The sequence below is a fragment of the Oryzias latipes genome, chromosome 17 (genome assembly GCF_002234675.1).
Source record: "Oryzias latipes chromosome 17, ASM223467v1".
Taxonomy (NCBI): domain Eukaryota; kingdom Metazoa; phylum Chordata; class Actinopteri; order Beloniformes; family Adrianichthyidae; genus Oryzias; species Oryzias latipes.
In genome coordinates this window covers 13,966,715-13,982,013 of record NC_019875.2, presented here as the reverse complement: position 1 = coordinate 13,982,013, position 15,299 = coordinate 13,966,715, and the positions used below count along the sequence as shown (strand labels likewise).

The window sequence follows — 15,299 nt, the reverse complement described above, 5'->3', positions numbered from 1 at the left end:
AAATTATTGTGCAAACATTTGCTGAAATTTGAACTTACTGAACTGATCCTATTTTAGATTCCAGACTTTTCTCTTTAACATTTTCTATGCTGCGACATGTACTGTGTGTTTTCCAGAATGATGTGTTTTGCCTGACCCTGTTGAAAGTGGATTTTTTTGCATCCTTTCTTGTTTATTTGTGGTTAAATGACACTTTGTGTCCATTGAATTTGGTGTCGTAGCTCTAGGAAAGGTTTACTGTTGTTCTACAAATGTGCAGATCTCCATTTTCATTTTGTTTTATCTCCCGTGACCCATGATGTTTGCCAAACAGAGTTGAAGAAATCAGTATTGGAGAACGGAAAAGTCTATATTTTTAAAACCCATATATACCCTTGATTTGAAATGTACCACATTCAAGCCGATTGAGTGGCGCTATGATAGAGTAAAAGCTGTATTTTTTGCACAATAGTGCACACTGGATTATGAGGTGCACAGTCAAGGAATGGTCTATTTTTGAAATGATGCATTAGAAGCGTTAGCTACGTTAGAAGCCATTTTAAGCATTAGCCGTGTCAACCATGTTAGCGTACTCACAATTCCAGTGAGCCTTGTTTGCAACACCTAAAAAAACAGACCGATTCCACTAAAATAAGCATTACTGTGACTGTGCTAAATCCCAACCTTGTTAGTAACAAAAAAAGAAAAAGAAAGTTTCTATTCGTAGGCTATTTTCGAAATACATGCGGCCAGCCCTGAACGTTTTCTTGGCTGCATGGGCCCAGAGAAAGGGTTAAGGTTTGGTTTACGGTTGCGGTTAGGGTTAAACCACCGAATAGTTCCGGGTATGGTGCCGCTATAGCAGGCTCTTTCTGCAGCTCACCGCTCCACCAGGGGATGGATCAAATGCAGAGAACTCATTTCATACTCCTAGGTGTGACATATAATGGGACTTAAACTTTAAGTGTAATTTTATAAACATGGGCCCAACAACAACAAAAAATAGGCTTGTAAGTGTGCCTTTTACTGTGGAAAAAACGGTAAATTGGGCAAAGTTCAGCTGCTTTTGCATTAAAACATAATCAAACCAAAGTCTCCAGTTTTCCTCTTAACCTCTGCACAGGCTTTCCAGTGTTTTTAAGTCTTCCACCTGTCCAGTTGTTGTGATATCTGACTTTGGCCTCATCTGCTGTCCCCACTTCCCAACAGTTTACCCACTCAGCTAACAGTGAACAACAACTGGACTGCAGAAAACCAAACAGTGTAAATGGGAGCTGACAGGAGCGACCCTCTCCCCGGCTGCAGACATGCCCACTAATGGACAAACCCACGGCTTTAATCAACGGGACAAGAAGCTACAAACATGCTTGGCTTTCTAATCCCACGAAGAATCACACACATGTCCCGCATTGGGTTTGAAACTTTAGGCCACATAAACACCTTCAGGAGGCCGATGTGAGTCCTTTCGCCCGTTTCTTGTTCTCCCTCATCCTCCCACCTCATCTGCAAAAAAAAAAAAAAGGCTGGAGGCGTCAGGCTGTAAACAGCTCCGGAGTGCTGGGGTGAAAAGAACCAGCAGACAGGCCAGTATAGACTCATTGATCTAAAAGAGGGCTAAACACTCCCAGCTGCGGCATTAGGAGATCTGAGCGGCACCTCTCCAGAGACCCGGTGAGGACCTGCAGCCCTCTGCAGAGAGGAAGACGGGAGTCCGCATGGTTTGGTTTTAGCCTGCAGTGCATCCAAAGTTGTGTCTAAATTCTGCAGCAGCGTTTACTTTACCATGTCCTCAGTGTGTAGCAGTCACTGTCTGGACTGCATCTCTACAGCTGCAGCATGCAGGGTTGCATAAACGCATCAGCAGATCTTATCGCGAGCTGTGAACCGTATGCTGTTGTCAGGCTTTCATCTCGCTGCACAGACTGAACTGCTTGGATTGTTACTGACTGTTAAATAAACATGGTGCCTTCATATCAGCGAGATCTACAAATACATGAGCTGCACACACAGGAGTGTGGTACAGCGGCTGTGCAACACGGCTGTAGTTCAGCGGCAAAGTTAAACAAAGACCTGCGCAAATGATGGATGTGGTTTCAGATGTTGAAGTAGAATTTGAACAGATTTATCCACAAACTTTTTTGTACATTTAGTGCTGAACTGATTAGATTTTTTGGAAACAACCGTAAAGTAAGAATTATTCTTCTTATTATTTTTATTTCTTTATTATGTTTTGTTTTTGGAGTCAGATGATGAACCTGATAAATTCAGGTGGTTTGATTATAATCTTTCAACTTTTAAAACCTTTATGTTGCCCAGCCGACTGGTGTAAAAACTCCATGACTGTAATTTGGAGGATTGAGGGGTGTTTCTTTGCAATGTGCCGATTGGCGTTTGAGAGCACAACAGCCAACGTTCCTATATTTTGGTCTAAAATCAGCAGAAATTATTCCATTTTAAAAAGACTTCTAAATCAAGACTCTAAATCAAGCTTTTGAGGATGTTTAAAATGAAAACCAGTTGATCAGTAGGTTTTTCACAATAAAATTACAATAGAAGGAATTGAGAGTACAAAAATGGTTCCAAAATTAATATGGTAAAAGAACAAAAAGTAGAGCCATAAATCATAGAAATTAATCAAATTTGTTAATTAATAAATTAAAAGCCTATGAGGAGCCGCAAAAAATGAATTAAAAAAAATGTAAATAAAAACATTTTAAATAAACTTTTCAACTTTTTCTAAACTTCTTTAGCATTAAGTCTGCTGCGTGTCTGACACTATTAGAAGCTCCACATTTCAGGGGCAATTGCCCCAACATTTCTCTTTAATCAAACTTTTATAAAAACAAGTGCGTGTTTAATGATCCAAGGGCCACACTTACACCAAATGATTTATGTTGTGCCAATGCACCCATAATCTCCAACGTTTGGCTAGTGATCAAGCCTTTCATCTTTTCATTCAATAGTGGATGTTAAACTATCAAGTAAGAGGCTCTGTATTGGGTTTTTGAAACAGTGGCTAATGCTCTGAAGCTTGGGTTGAGCATTGGTTAGGGAGAAGCCAGTTTATTTGAACAAATGTGCTCTGGCATGGTTCAGTTAGGATTAGCTGATGTGAACAGGATACAAAAGACAGATGAATTCTCCACCAGTTCTCTTATGGCAGATTGTTTATGTTGAGTTTATGTTGTGAGCTATTTTAAGCATTCAATGCCACACAAGGTGTGATGCCATTTAAGTTGTAAGTTTGAAGAATGAAGGTCTGACACTTTGCTGATGACACCCTCCTCTATGCACTGGTCCAGAAAAGTGTGAGGAAATGTCAGATTCAGTAAACACTTCAACTATAAATCACACACTAATTGTTTTAAATTAACTTTTCTCTAGTTGAAAGAAAACAATATAGTTTCCCAGTGCTATAATAAACTATTGGGTTGCTGACTGGTTTCAATTAAAAAAATAAAAAGGAAAACTGTTAAAAAAAGGAAACAAATGGATAAAGATAAACAGATTACTGATCAGGCTTGTTCTGAATTAAGAAGACATTAAGAAGATATATTTTCTACTGCTGTTGTCATTAAAAGTCGAAATAATGTAAGTTTAAGAACTAAAAATAAACGGGGAATATGTTTTTTTACTTACTTATGTGAGTAAGTAAGAAAGTTTTCTTTGTGTAGCACGTTTCACAGACTGTGTCACAAAGTGCTTCAAAGAGTGACACAAGAACTATACAAAACCAATCAACAAATAAGTAAAACAGTGTAAAAAGCAATTTAGTTAAAAGCTTTTTTTTTAAAAGGAGCGTCTTAAACGGTTTCTTAAAAAGACTAAACTGAATCGTCCACCTGAACAGAGAAGGAGAGGGCATTCCAGAGTCTCAGGGTTACTGCCTGAAAAGCAATGCCCCCCCCAGTTTTACCTTAAGCAGATTCAGGTTCAAGAAACGAAGGGGGCGGCTAGGAGTGTTTGGAACCAACAGTAGAGAAAAGGTAATCAGGAGCCTGTCCATTAAGAAATCTATAAGTCAAAACAAAATTTTTTAAATCAATTCTTTAATTGACATGGAGCCAGTGTAGGGATGACAGAACTAATGAAATATGGGCTCCTTTGGCGGTTCCTGTTAAAATTCTTGCATCGGCATTTTGAACCAACTGTAGGCGTTTTACTGTAGAGGGATTTAAACAAGTCAAAAGAGAATTACAATAATCTAATCAAGATTTGATTGGATTTTGATTTGAAGTTGTTTATTTCAAGCAATCACATAAGAATAATTCACAAAAACAATACAATCATCGGTTATACATTTATACAATGACCTATCAAACTGAGGATAATTAGACATATTGATAAATATTGCTTGAAAGGGAGTGGAAGGAAGCGAATTTATATAATCCCACCCCAGTTCTACTGTAACCATTACATATTACATGATTTATCAATATCCAGTTCATAACTTTTATCAGACAAAATTAAGAATCATTAGGTATCAATAAATCACATGACAAAGATGAATTACTCAATTATTATGTAAAATAACTTTTAGAAATCAACATGGCAAATGGAGTTATTTGAAATATGTGCAGATTATGTTACTTATAAAAGTCATTTATATAATTAAAAAATAATACTATATCGGTAAAATAAACATAACACTGTTTCAAAAATCTTCATAGCAACAATTGCTCAAGTCTCAAATGTTAAAATATGTGCAAAATGACATTAGGAAAAATCATGAATCAATTTTCCAATTTTTGGAGCAAGTGAAGTAATATAATTAGAAATCAATCAATTTGACCATTTTCAATAATTGATTAGGCATTTTTTTTATTATTATTATTATTTTATAATAAGGTAATGCTCTGAAATAAAATAAAATAAAAAAGGGTCCATATTCTGTCGAATGACCAAGGTTGGTATTCCTTCTTCTCCTGATTAACAGCCGTTCTTCGGAAAACAGAGGTTATAGTTCTCTTCTATGTTATGTCTGCACATATTATATTAAGGTCCATATCCTCCTACAGCTGATATCAGCGGCGCTGAAAGTTGAGGTCAAGTTGTCTGCAGGTCAGAACTTTGCTAAAAATCAGGGTCACTTCAGACTGTTGGAGAAAACGATGAGAGATAAAATACTAACATGTATAACAACCTCCATGTCAGTTTTAGAAATCATTCCTCTCAGTTTAAAGATGGTTCTTCAAAGAGATAAAAGCAGTATTTAACCAGGTAAGTTAAATACTTGTCCAGGGATATTGACTGGTCAAAAATAATACCAAGGTTTCTGAGGAAGACTTGCCCCATGGGCAAAAAAGGAGGGGCAAGCCCCAAGGGCAAGTCTTCCGTTTCTAAGTTTCAGTTTTATTTTCATTCAGTTATAATTTATTAAGTCCAAGCCAGTCTTTAATGCATGAGAGGCTATTTGAAAATTCATAGTCAGTGAAGGAACAGTATAGTTGGATGTCATCAGCATAAAAATGGTATGGCACATTTTTAAAACTACTAATAATTTTCCCAAGAGGGTTTATATACAGCAGAAAAAGGATTGGGTCCAGGACTGTGCCCTTTGGAACACCATGTAACAGGGGAGTCATTTCAGATGAAATGTTGTTAGCAAACATGGTAACTGTTCTGTTGGACAGATAGGAGGAAAATCACAAGAAAACAGTTCAAAAGCCCCCAATTCATTTTGTAGTTGACATCATGAAATTTTATGGTTGACTCTTTTAAAAGCTAAAGATAAATCTAATAAAACCAAGATACAGTAATGACTAGAGTCTGCTGCCATCAAAATGTCATTTGAGACTTTTCAGAAGCAGTCTCAGTGGAGTGCACCCTGCGAAACCCAGACTGACATTTATCTTAGATACTCTATTTGTTCACAAAAGATGTCAGTTGAGTTTCAACAACTTTCTCCATGATTTTTGCTAATTTTGATATTGGTCTGTAATTGATTGACTCCAATGGATCTAACTTTGGCTCCTTCAGTATTGGATTAAAGGCTGCCTGTTTGAGGAAGTTTGGCACTGAACCACTAGACAGTGACATGTTTATCCGTTTTACAACATAGGTGGCCCCAGTACATCAAATTCTTTTGAAAACAGTGAAGTGGGTACAACAGATCCCAAACGTCTGAGGGTGTTTTAAAAAGTCACGACAAATTAAAATTTACACAACTATGGTCCGAAACATGAACATTCACAGCTCAGAGCTGGTCCACATTCAGGCCAACCGAGAATCCAAGGTCCAAGGTGTGACGTTTTTCATGCATGGGACCAGTTACATGTTGATTAAAAATAAACGACTATGTGAGTGACAGCAACTGTGATCCAGCACTGCAAGAAGGGTCATCAATGTGTAAGTTAAAATCCCTAAGAATTAAAATTCTCTGAAGCTTAATAACATGTTAAAAACTGGAATTCATCTAAAAAAACCTGGGCATGACCTGGAGGTCTATAGATTAGGACACGGTAGAGTGAGTCAGTGGTGTCAGCTGGAGTTCAAATGAGTTTACAGAGTCAGAATTTAGGGGTCTGCAAGAGAAGACCAAGAGAACCCAAGAGGTTTGAATGCAGAAGCCCGACACAAGCATTTATGGACAATTACATAGACTTTTTATTGGAAGTGGTCGCTTGAACACATGTTGCAGATGGCAATGTGAACGTAGCTTAAGAGCAGAAAGACAGCCTTGTGTGGATGTTAAGAAAATCAATTAGATAAATCTAGGCTAATTCAAAAATTCTCAGACACATAGTACTGAAACGTTTCATGTCAAGCCGTTGCGCAGACTTTGGCAAATCGGGGACTAACAGGGAACAAACAGCCCCCCTACACCAAACCAACCAAATCTACCACAAAGTTTACCGCAATGTCCGCTTTGTTGTCTCCTCCTGAACTCCAGAATTTTCCTGGAAACATATCCATTTAAAACAATTGTTTTTGAGAAAAAAGTAGTGGTAAAATATGAAAAAAAACAGCAGCTTTTTTTTGCTTTACTTTGTTAAAAAATTCGATTTCATCTCCTAAAAATCCAGAATTTGTATAATAAGGACTCATTTTTTATCAAAAGCTAAATTGGAAAAACAAGACCAACAAATATAACATACTTTTTGTGATATAGGGAAATTTTGAATAAATACTATCACCATGAAATCCTTTATCATTTTTTTTCACTTTTCATTAATTTGTACACTGCTTGGGAGACGAAACAAAACCATTCTTGAATCTCGAAGTATAAATGTCATAACCAACACGTATAAATGTTCCTAAGCTGTGTGTTATTAAACGCACAATTGTGGATGACGATCTTGACATAAAAAAGGATTGCAAAAATAAAAATACTGATTACTCAATTCAATAGAAGTCGTTTCAAATGTACGATTTTTTGACTGCAGCGGGTTTTGAAGTTGTATTTTTTATGAGAGAAATAAAAGATTAACTGCAAACAGAATTCACGAGTAAATCCTGCAATATTAAAATCGCTCTAATGATTCAACAACATTGTAAAAAACAATTTTATTTCCTTTTTAAATCTGCTTTCAATTTACAAGAGTTTATAATGAATTGATGCTAGACTTTTGAATTTATTTGCTTTGATTTTTACGACAAATCCCTTATTTTTCTGACCGCTTTAACGCTCTTTGACAGACACCGCCGTTGTGTTGAAAAATGGGTGAAGCCAAAAGGAAACAACAAAGCGAATAAAGACACTCGTAAAAACACGCAGAGCCTTTTGTTGAGCCTTTCGAAGTGAAATATGCAGTCGGAAGCAATACAATAACAAATGATCTGGTGTGTATTGATGACCTCCACAGGTCTGACAGCAGCCGGATCCTGTGAACGTCCAGGTACCGCTATATTTCCAGATGTGGTGCAGATGTTCCCTTTGCTTCCTTCATAACATTTCTTCAAGAATCAAAGAAAAGTCTGAAACATTTACACAGGCTACCAAGTGGAGATGCTCTGACTTTCACAGATTGAACCTGATGAGCTCATCCCAGGGCCAGGTCTGTCCTCCACCCAGCACGTACTACATATAAACATCTGCATCCATGACTTTGCTTATCAGTTGTCCTCCATCTCTGGGGTGTTTTTTTTTGTGTGTGTGTGTGTGTGTGTGTGTGTGTGTGTGTGTGTGTGTGTGTGTGTGTGGGACCTCCGTGAAGTTCCCTGCTTGTGCGTCTGCCACAGGAATAACCCTGAAGAATGCCTTTGACGGGTAAATCACAGATGCTGCCTTTTGTTGCCACGCTGAGCTTGTTTGCATGGATGTATGAACAGACAAGCCGACACTAGCTGCAGCTGTTGGCAGCAAACACTGCTTTTTTTCTGAAGCAGCAACAAAAACACTGTCCTTGTGCATTGAGGACGTGATTTATGTGACGCCCGCTTGGGGGCCCACGGGGCTGCTCCTTCCTTACAGTATCTGGACAATTGTGAATGTAAAGGCATCATATTGCCCGCATGTTGTGCCTTTAGCTTGCAGATTTCAAAAGGCCCTCTGGGATAAAGAAAAAGTGACGGGGCTGACGGAGCGCAGCTTGTTTTTGTTGCTAAAATTCCTCCTGGCCTCTCTGTTTCTGCAGGTGGATCCAGATGGAGGGTTCGGCGGAGGGACAGACGGAGCTCCGCTGTCACGTCGGCAAGCGCCAAGGTTTGTCAGAAAGAGACATCTTCTTTTCTAGCTGTGGTCTCCTGTTGCCTCGGCTCTCCTTTTCCGCTCCCCTCGCCGTCCCTGTGAACAGCCCAGACGTATACAATTTCCTCTGCACTGGGCTGACACACAAACCTCAAGATGAGTTACATGTAGGTCTGAATTACTCATGAAATGTATCCGCAGCGAGACGTGAGCTTTTCTTCAAATTGTCGGCATGCCGGACTCAGTGTAGTTTGGCTTAACCATTCCTTCAGGCTGAAAGTGATCACTTTTGATTAAATGAGCGAAGAACAAAGTGCCGTTGTTGTTTCTCAGATAAATTATATTTCTAGATATGAGAACAATTCTTTTGACTCTGCAGATCAAAATTTAAAAAAACTTTCCAATCATAAAAAGAAACATTTTAACTTTATTTAAACTTTGTTTTGTCCTCGATGGCATAGAGTCAAGTCTACATGACTTTGATACATTTGAAAAAGTTATAACAGGCCATTGATTTGTCTGACTTCATTTTGTCTGCCATGTAAACCCCAGGAGTAAGAACTAAAAAGTTCCAGATGTTGACATATTCCATATTTGGATGAGGAGGAACATCTGCCCTACACTAAGTCCTTCTTTCTCATGAAATGTTGCCTTTTAAGTTAGTGTGTCTTCTATCAAGTGTAATGAGTTTCTTGACCTGAAATTAGACAAATCTACTCCATAAGGTGAAGAGTCTTTGCAGTTGAGCTGAGCCTCAATCCGGTTATCGTGACTTAAGAACGCACCAGCGGCGAGAGGCGCTTCGTCCTGTCCTGCTGACACCAAGAACCGAGTTTACTTTGCAGTTCACAATTGGACAAGCATCTGTTGACATTTCTATTGAATGTCTGACACTCGGTTACCTGATCTGAGTCCAGAGACCAGATCCATTTCAGTCGAGCTCAGCTGCCTCTGTCACGGAGTCCTGAGCATCCAGGATGTTGCAGAAACCTCCACCAACAGCTGAAAGTGTCACAGGTCAAACAAACACAACAGAAAAAGAAGTCTCCACAAAGGCTGCAGTAGCACCAGCTGTACTAACTAAAAGTCCCAGTCCAACCATCTTTTAATCTATTTTACAGCATTTCCAGTGTCTTAGACAAACTTAAAAAAAACAGTTGTTTTCCAGGACATTGTTTGCTGGTGTTCATAAGAAATTTGACCCTGAGTTGTGAACGAGACCGTTGGCATGGAGCAACCCTACCCCCCTTCCCATTGTAGAGTAGAGGGAAACAGGGATGTTGTCTACCCCCCCCCCCCCCCCCAAGCACAATTTCTTCGTCAGAAATGCACTAGATATATTTTATTTTTTCCATGTCAAGACACGGCACAGCAATTTAAATAAAGAAAAAATCTGAAATTTAATTTAATTTTTAATCCTCCATCAAAGGAAAAATGAAACGTAATGTGTCAAAATAACCAAAAGGGTGATTTTCAATGGAGTGGGTCTTTACAGCTACAGCCCAGACTGCAGTCTTGGATGGATGGGTGGATGGATGGATGGATAGATGGTCAGTCAATAGACATAGATACGACTCGCATCTTGAGGTTGATTTTAATTTTACTCATTGATGACTAGAAAAAAAAAACATGTTTTACGCAGAATTTTAATTATTTTGGAAAAAGCTGTCCCAAACTGCCTGTCTCCATGTGAAAAATTTTCTGCGAAAAGGAGGTGGCTTGTCCAGGACATTTTTATGTGGAGTGGAATAAAAGAAGTTCAAGAAGTTACTGTGGGTGACCACAACTTCCAAAACATTGATGACTAGCTGGAAACTAGAATGACTTATGCTTTGATTTGTCTCAGCCAATGCACAGTTGAGCTAGAGTGAAATTGATGTAAAATTTAAAAGAAAAAGACTTTGATTAATGTGTGTTTCTTCCATTTTGCTGCAAATTGTGCAGAAATACTGCAAACATTTGTTGTCTACGTCATAGTTAAGCTAATAAACTTCAGATGCTGCTTAAAAGCAGCATAAAAGCAGGCATAAAAGCAAAAAACCAATAAAAATTGCAAATCATTGAAAGTAATGATGCATAAAGTTAAAATTTGCTCTTTACACATGACTGCTATGGTTTGAAGACTGAGAAGACTAGGAAAAAGTTTACAATTTCTATTTTCCATTAAAAAGAGTCTGAATGGATTCATCTGCTCTGACCAAAAATCTGACTTTTTGAAATCAGTTTTGACCAAAAACACATTGAGGATGTCCAGTGCAGATTTTAGGGGTTACCTTGCACCCGTCCCTCATCCAAAGTCACCCCACGAAAGATGAGCCGAGCCAAACATAAGACAATTATCACAAACTCTTAATCACAGAGGTTTGATGCCAAGTGTGGAAAAACTAATTAGAGGTTTAGAGTGGCAGGCACAGACAGACAAACAATTTCCCCCTAAAATAGATGAAATCCTTATGTGTTTCTACTGCGTTTTTTATTTATTTAGTTTTTCTTTCAGTGTAAATGATTCACGTTTGATTAAAATCATTCAAAAATATGTGTGATTGATCAAAAAAAAATCCGAAATATCTAATTGTGAAATACATTTTTACAGGATTATTTGGGTTTCTAAAGAAGGCTGGATATAGGGCATGGCCGAGGGGGGACATTGTCCCCCTAAAAGCCGTGACTGCCCCTGCATCCCCCACCCTCCCCCACCCTCCCCCAAATGTGATGGCCCACAAATAATGACAAAAACCCAACAAAAGAACTGCACAAAAAAGAGAAACAATAATTAGTGATGGACAGACAGACATAAAAAGAGAAAAAAAAAGGATAAATGCAGCCCCTTTAACCCTTGTGCTATTTTTGATGACCCCACCCTTACATTGACGTGTTCTCCCTACCATGACAAAGGTGGATAAAGGTGGAAAGATTTCATGTAATCCATGGACACCAGTGAAGATCACAAATCATTAAAGAAAAAAGGTTCAGAGCACTGTCTAGTGGGTCTAGATGACCCAACTCCCAATGTTAAAGTGCCTAGGATAGAACAAGGGTTAAGGCACAAACCATTTTCCTGCTTGTGCCTGTCCCAAGCCTGGTAGAGTGAAGTGTTTGATAGAGCATTCAACAAAAAACCTATAAAAGATATCAAATACTATATCATATCAAATACACCTACTGGTGTTTTATATTGTATTTATATTTATACTGTCTTATTTCGCAGTTTTAGTTTTAATTTTATTGCGACCTTTTTATTCCACTGGAAAAATTGCATTGTAATTTCGTTGTACATGTACAATGACAATAAAGACATTTCATTTCATTTCATTTCATTTGCTTTGAGGCATATGTCCTTCTACTCTCCGGGGCAGCCGTGGTGCAGTGGGAGGGCGGTCGACCTCCAATTGGAGGTTGCAGGTTCGACTCTCTTGCTCGCCCATGTGTCAAAGTGTCCTTGGGCAAGACACTGAACCCCACCTTGGCTCTGGTGAAAGGTTGGCGCCAGTGTTCGGCAGCAGAGCCACCACCAGTGTGTGAATGTGTGTGTGACTGTAAAGTGCTTTGGGCCTTCAGGGAAGGTAGAAAAGCGCTGTATAATTATACGCCATTCACTCTAAGCACACCCAGACTCACATCCCCCTGATATTCTCTCTGTACCCCATTGTGAGGCTGGCTAAATCCATGCCTGTTTCTAAATGTCTTGCTGACTTAAAAGAACATTTCCTATTAGTTTCCATGTTTTTATTTAAAAGAAAATGAGTTATGAACATTCAAAAATTGTATATTCAGAAGCTTCAGTAACTTTGTCAACAGAGTTACTCAAATATGTACCCAGAAAACCATATACTCTGGAGTAACTTGAAGTTACTCAAATTTTTATCTGCTCTGCACCCCAGCTGCTTGTGCTGCAGCACAGGGCTAAGCAAATGCTAGTCAGAGACAAAACTTGCAAAAACTAAAACACAAATAAACATCACTTTATGTCACCCAAATAGCATCATGTGAATATTACAGCAGCACTTGACCATCTTTCACATAAACGCAACACATAAATTACTCCTAGAAGCAAAACCAAGTTTGAAGTCTCCCAAAGTTTTTTTAAGTTTTTTCTTCTTTTCAGAAATGCTAACACTCACAATGAGACAAAAGTGAGGCTTTTGCATCAACACAACAAAGCTGTGTCCTGCTGCCCTTACACATGTGCTGCTCTCTGTGTCCTCAGGTGTTGCTTTGGGTGCTGGTTTCTCTGCTGCCTGTGGTGGAAGGAGCTCACATGAGAGCAGCTGCTAAGGGATCGGACTCCGGCCACGCTGTGGGTGTCCTGGGAAGCCAGGAGGAGAAGGAGTTTCCAGTGACGCTGCCGGAGGTGGTGGAAGACAAGGAGCAGGAAGACGACAGTGACCCCCACTCTACCTGGCACGCTCTATACGGTACAGAAACGGCTCCTCAAAGAGGGCCTGTAACTCTTCTACGCCACAGGATTCTGTGAAAATAGGGTTTATTTTGCAGTATTTTGTTCTTAGATCTTAAACTTAATTATGTCTGAGAGTTTTTAATTAACTCAATTTACTATTTTGTGTCTATTTCAGAGCCTTTTGTGATGGATGAGATGGACGACCATCCAAGCATCCGCTGGGCGGGGCGCTCCCCACGCTCCTCAGATCCCACAGAACCCCAATCCAAAGGATCTCAGAAGAAAAAGAAGAGGAAGAAAGAGCCGGAGGATGAGGAGGAGGCAGGAAAAGCAGACAGAAGGGGCAGAGACAGAAGCAGACCCTCAAAGCAGAGCAGCAGGGACTGCCGCGTGGAGAAGAGGCAAATGAAGGTGCGGGACCTAGGACTGGGCTTCGACTCGGACGAGATCGTCCTCTTTAAGTTCTGCGTGGGCTCCTGTCAGTCTTCGAGGACGAACTACGATTTGGCACTGAAAGCGCTGCTACAGAACGGCTCGCTGCCTCGTCGCACAGTCCGCAAGGTCACCAGCCACCCCTGCTGTCGACCCGACCGCTACGAGCCGGTCTCCTTCATGGATGCCCAAACGACGTGGAGGACCATCCAGTCCTTGTCTGCCGCCAGCTGTATGTGCATGGGCTGAGGAGAAAAACCAGGGTAGGACAGTGACGAGAAAGCAGTCAGTGCTCTTCATTGCGTCCGGAATGGGAGTTCTGTGCAAGATGACCAGAGAGGGGCGCTGTCACTCTGAGCTTAGGATGAGGATGCTCGTTGGACGCAGCCGGACTATTGATGTCATACTGAGAGGCTGAGGAGATGATCATCAGGGAATCTCAGTCAGGATTCAAATGCAGGATGCTGAAAGCTGGACATTACTTATGCAGATAAGAAAACAAAACAAAACAAAAAACAACAGACCTCTTGTGTGAACACCTATTTGATGTGGGAGAAACCTGAAGGCTGATGCTTGACTCACCGTGTTTCTATGCAGACACATGCTGAAATCAGCTCTTTTTTTTATTATCTTACACAAACCGGGACGTCACATTTGCATCTCCTCTGTGTTCAGGTGAACTCAGCCAAATGGATGCCATGCATCTTTGTGTATTACTGTGTAAAAGTAAACTATATTTATTTTCAAATAAATTATTTATTTATTACGGCTTCTTATGAGAGCTATTTGTATGGACTCTTTCATGTAGAAATAGGAATACATAAATCTCTAAAATATTTATTGCTAAGACTCACATTTCACGTTTACGGTGGCTTCTGCTCACATTTTTTTTTTAACGTATGATTTTCACATTTTTAACTATCAAAACTTTAATTCACTCCCCAAAATATCTGATTGGATTATAAAATTTAAAAAAAAAAAGCATTGAGATGCTTAAACCGGCAGGATGTTCTGGCTGTTTAAGCATCCAAAACTCATTTGAAATATTTTTATTTATTTATTGTTTTTTTTCTAAATGCACTGCAAAATCTTATTGTTATGGAAAAAGTCTTTTTCTCAACTAAGAATGTGCAAATCTTAACGGAATAAAACTTTGTGACACCTCAGCATATCCATTCTCTGAAGTAAAAACCCAAATTTCACTCATTATGTCACTCATTATAACTATTAATAATAATATTATTATTGTGTTCTTTATTTTTGTACATCGTAAAAGGGAATAAATTTCTGAAAAATGTCATGTTATCAGTGTTTTTCTGCCATTTAACCTACAAGTCATGATGCTGCAGCGCCATCTGCTGGCCAAACATGATAAGCAAAGTGACTTTTTCTCTTTCTTTTTTTTAACCCCCTAACTCAAAAATAAATATCAGTTTTTTATTAATCTGCACCATATTTAGAGTCAGGTCATACACTTTGGGGAGGAAAATGTATTTTCCTTAGCACTTTGTTCTTACAGGCTGTATACAGTCAAAACAACAATACAAGTGTGCAACATTCAACACACAAAAAGTTACGTTCCTCGTTTTCCGGCATCATGCAACACTTTTGCATGAAACATTATGACAAATAAGCAGCGCATGAGGCTAGGAAAGTTCAGAAGGACAACAACACAGTCTGGATGCACAAATGAATCCATATATTAATATTTTTGTACCCATGGGGTAAAATAATCTTCTCATTTCCATGACTGAAAGGCATCAAACTTTAATGTTGGGGCATCAATTGAAGAATGTCCATCATTCAAATTTTCTGAAACCCTTTTGGAGTCAAGCGGTTGCTGGAGCCTATTCCAGCTAC

The 15,299-nt window shown here is 39.2% G+C and overlaps 1 protein-coding gene across 2 annotated transcripts in view; it reads left to right on the top strand.

Annotated features, from left to right (window-relative positions):
• The window catches only part of LOC101162318 (artemin), a 33,457-nt gene extending 18,720 nt beyond the window's left edge, over positions 1-14,737 (top strand). For both annotated transcript variants that reach the window (XM_020710856.2, XM_004078944.4), the window contains exons 3-5: positions 8,556-8,623; positions 12,816-13,023; positions 13,183-14,737. In XM_020710856.2, coding sequence (XP_020566515.1) covers positions 8,556-8,623; positions 12,816-13,023; positions 13,183-13,688 — 782 coding nt within the window. In that variant the 3' untranslated portion in view covers positions 13,689-14,737. The remainder of the gene's footprint in view (positions 1-8,555; positions 8,624-12,815; positions 13,024-13,182) is intronic.
• Positions 14,738-15,299: the final 562 nt, after the last annotated feature.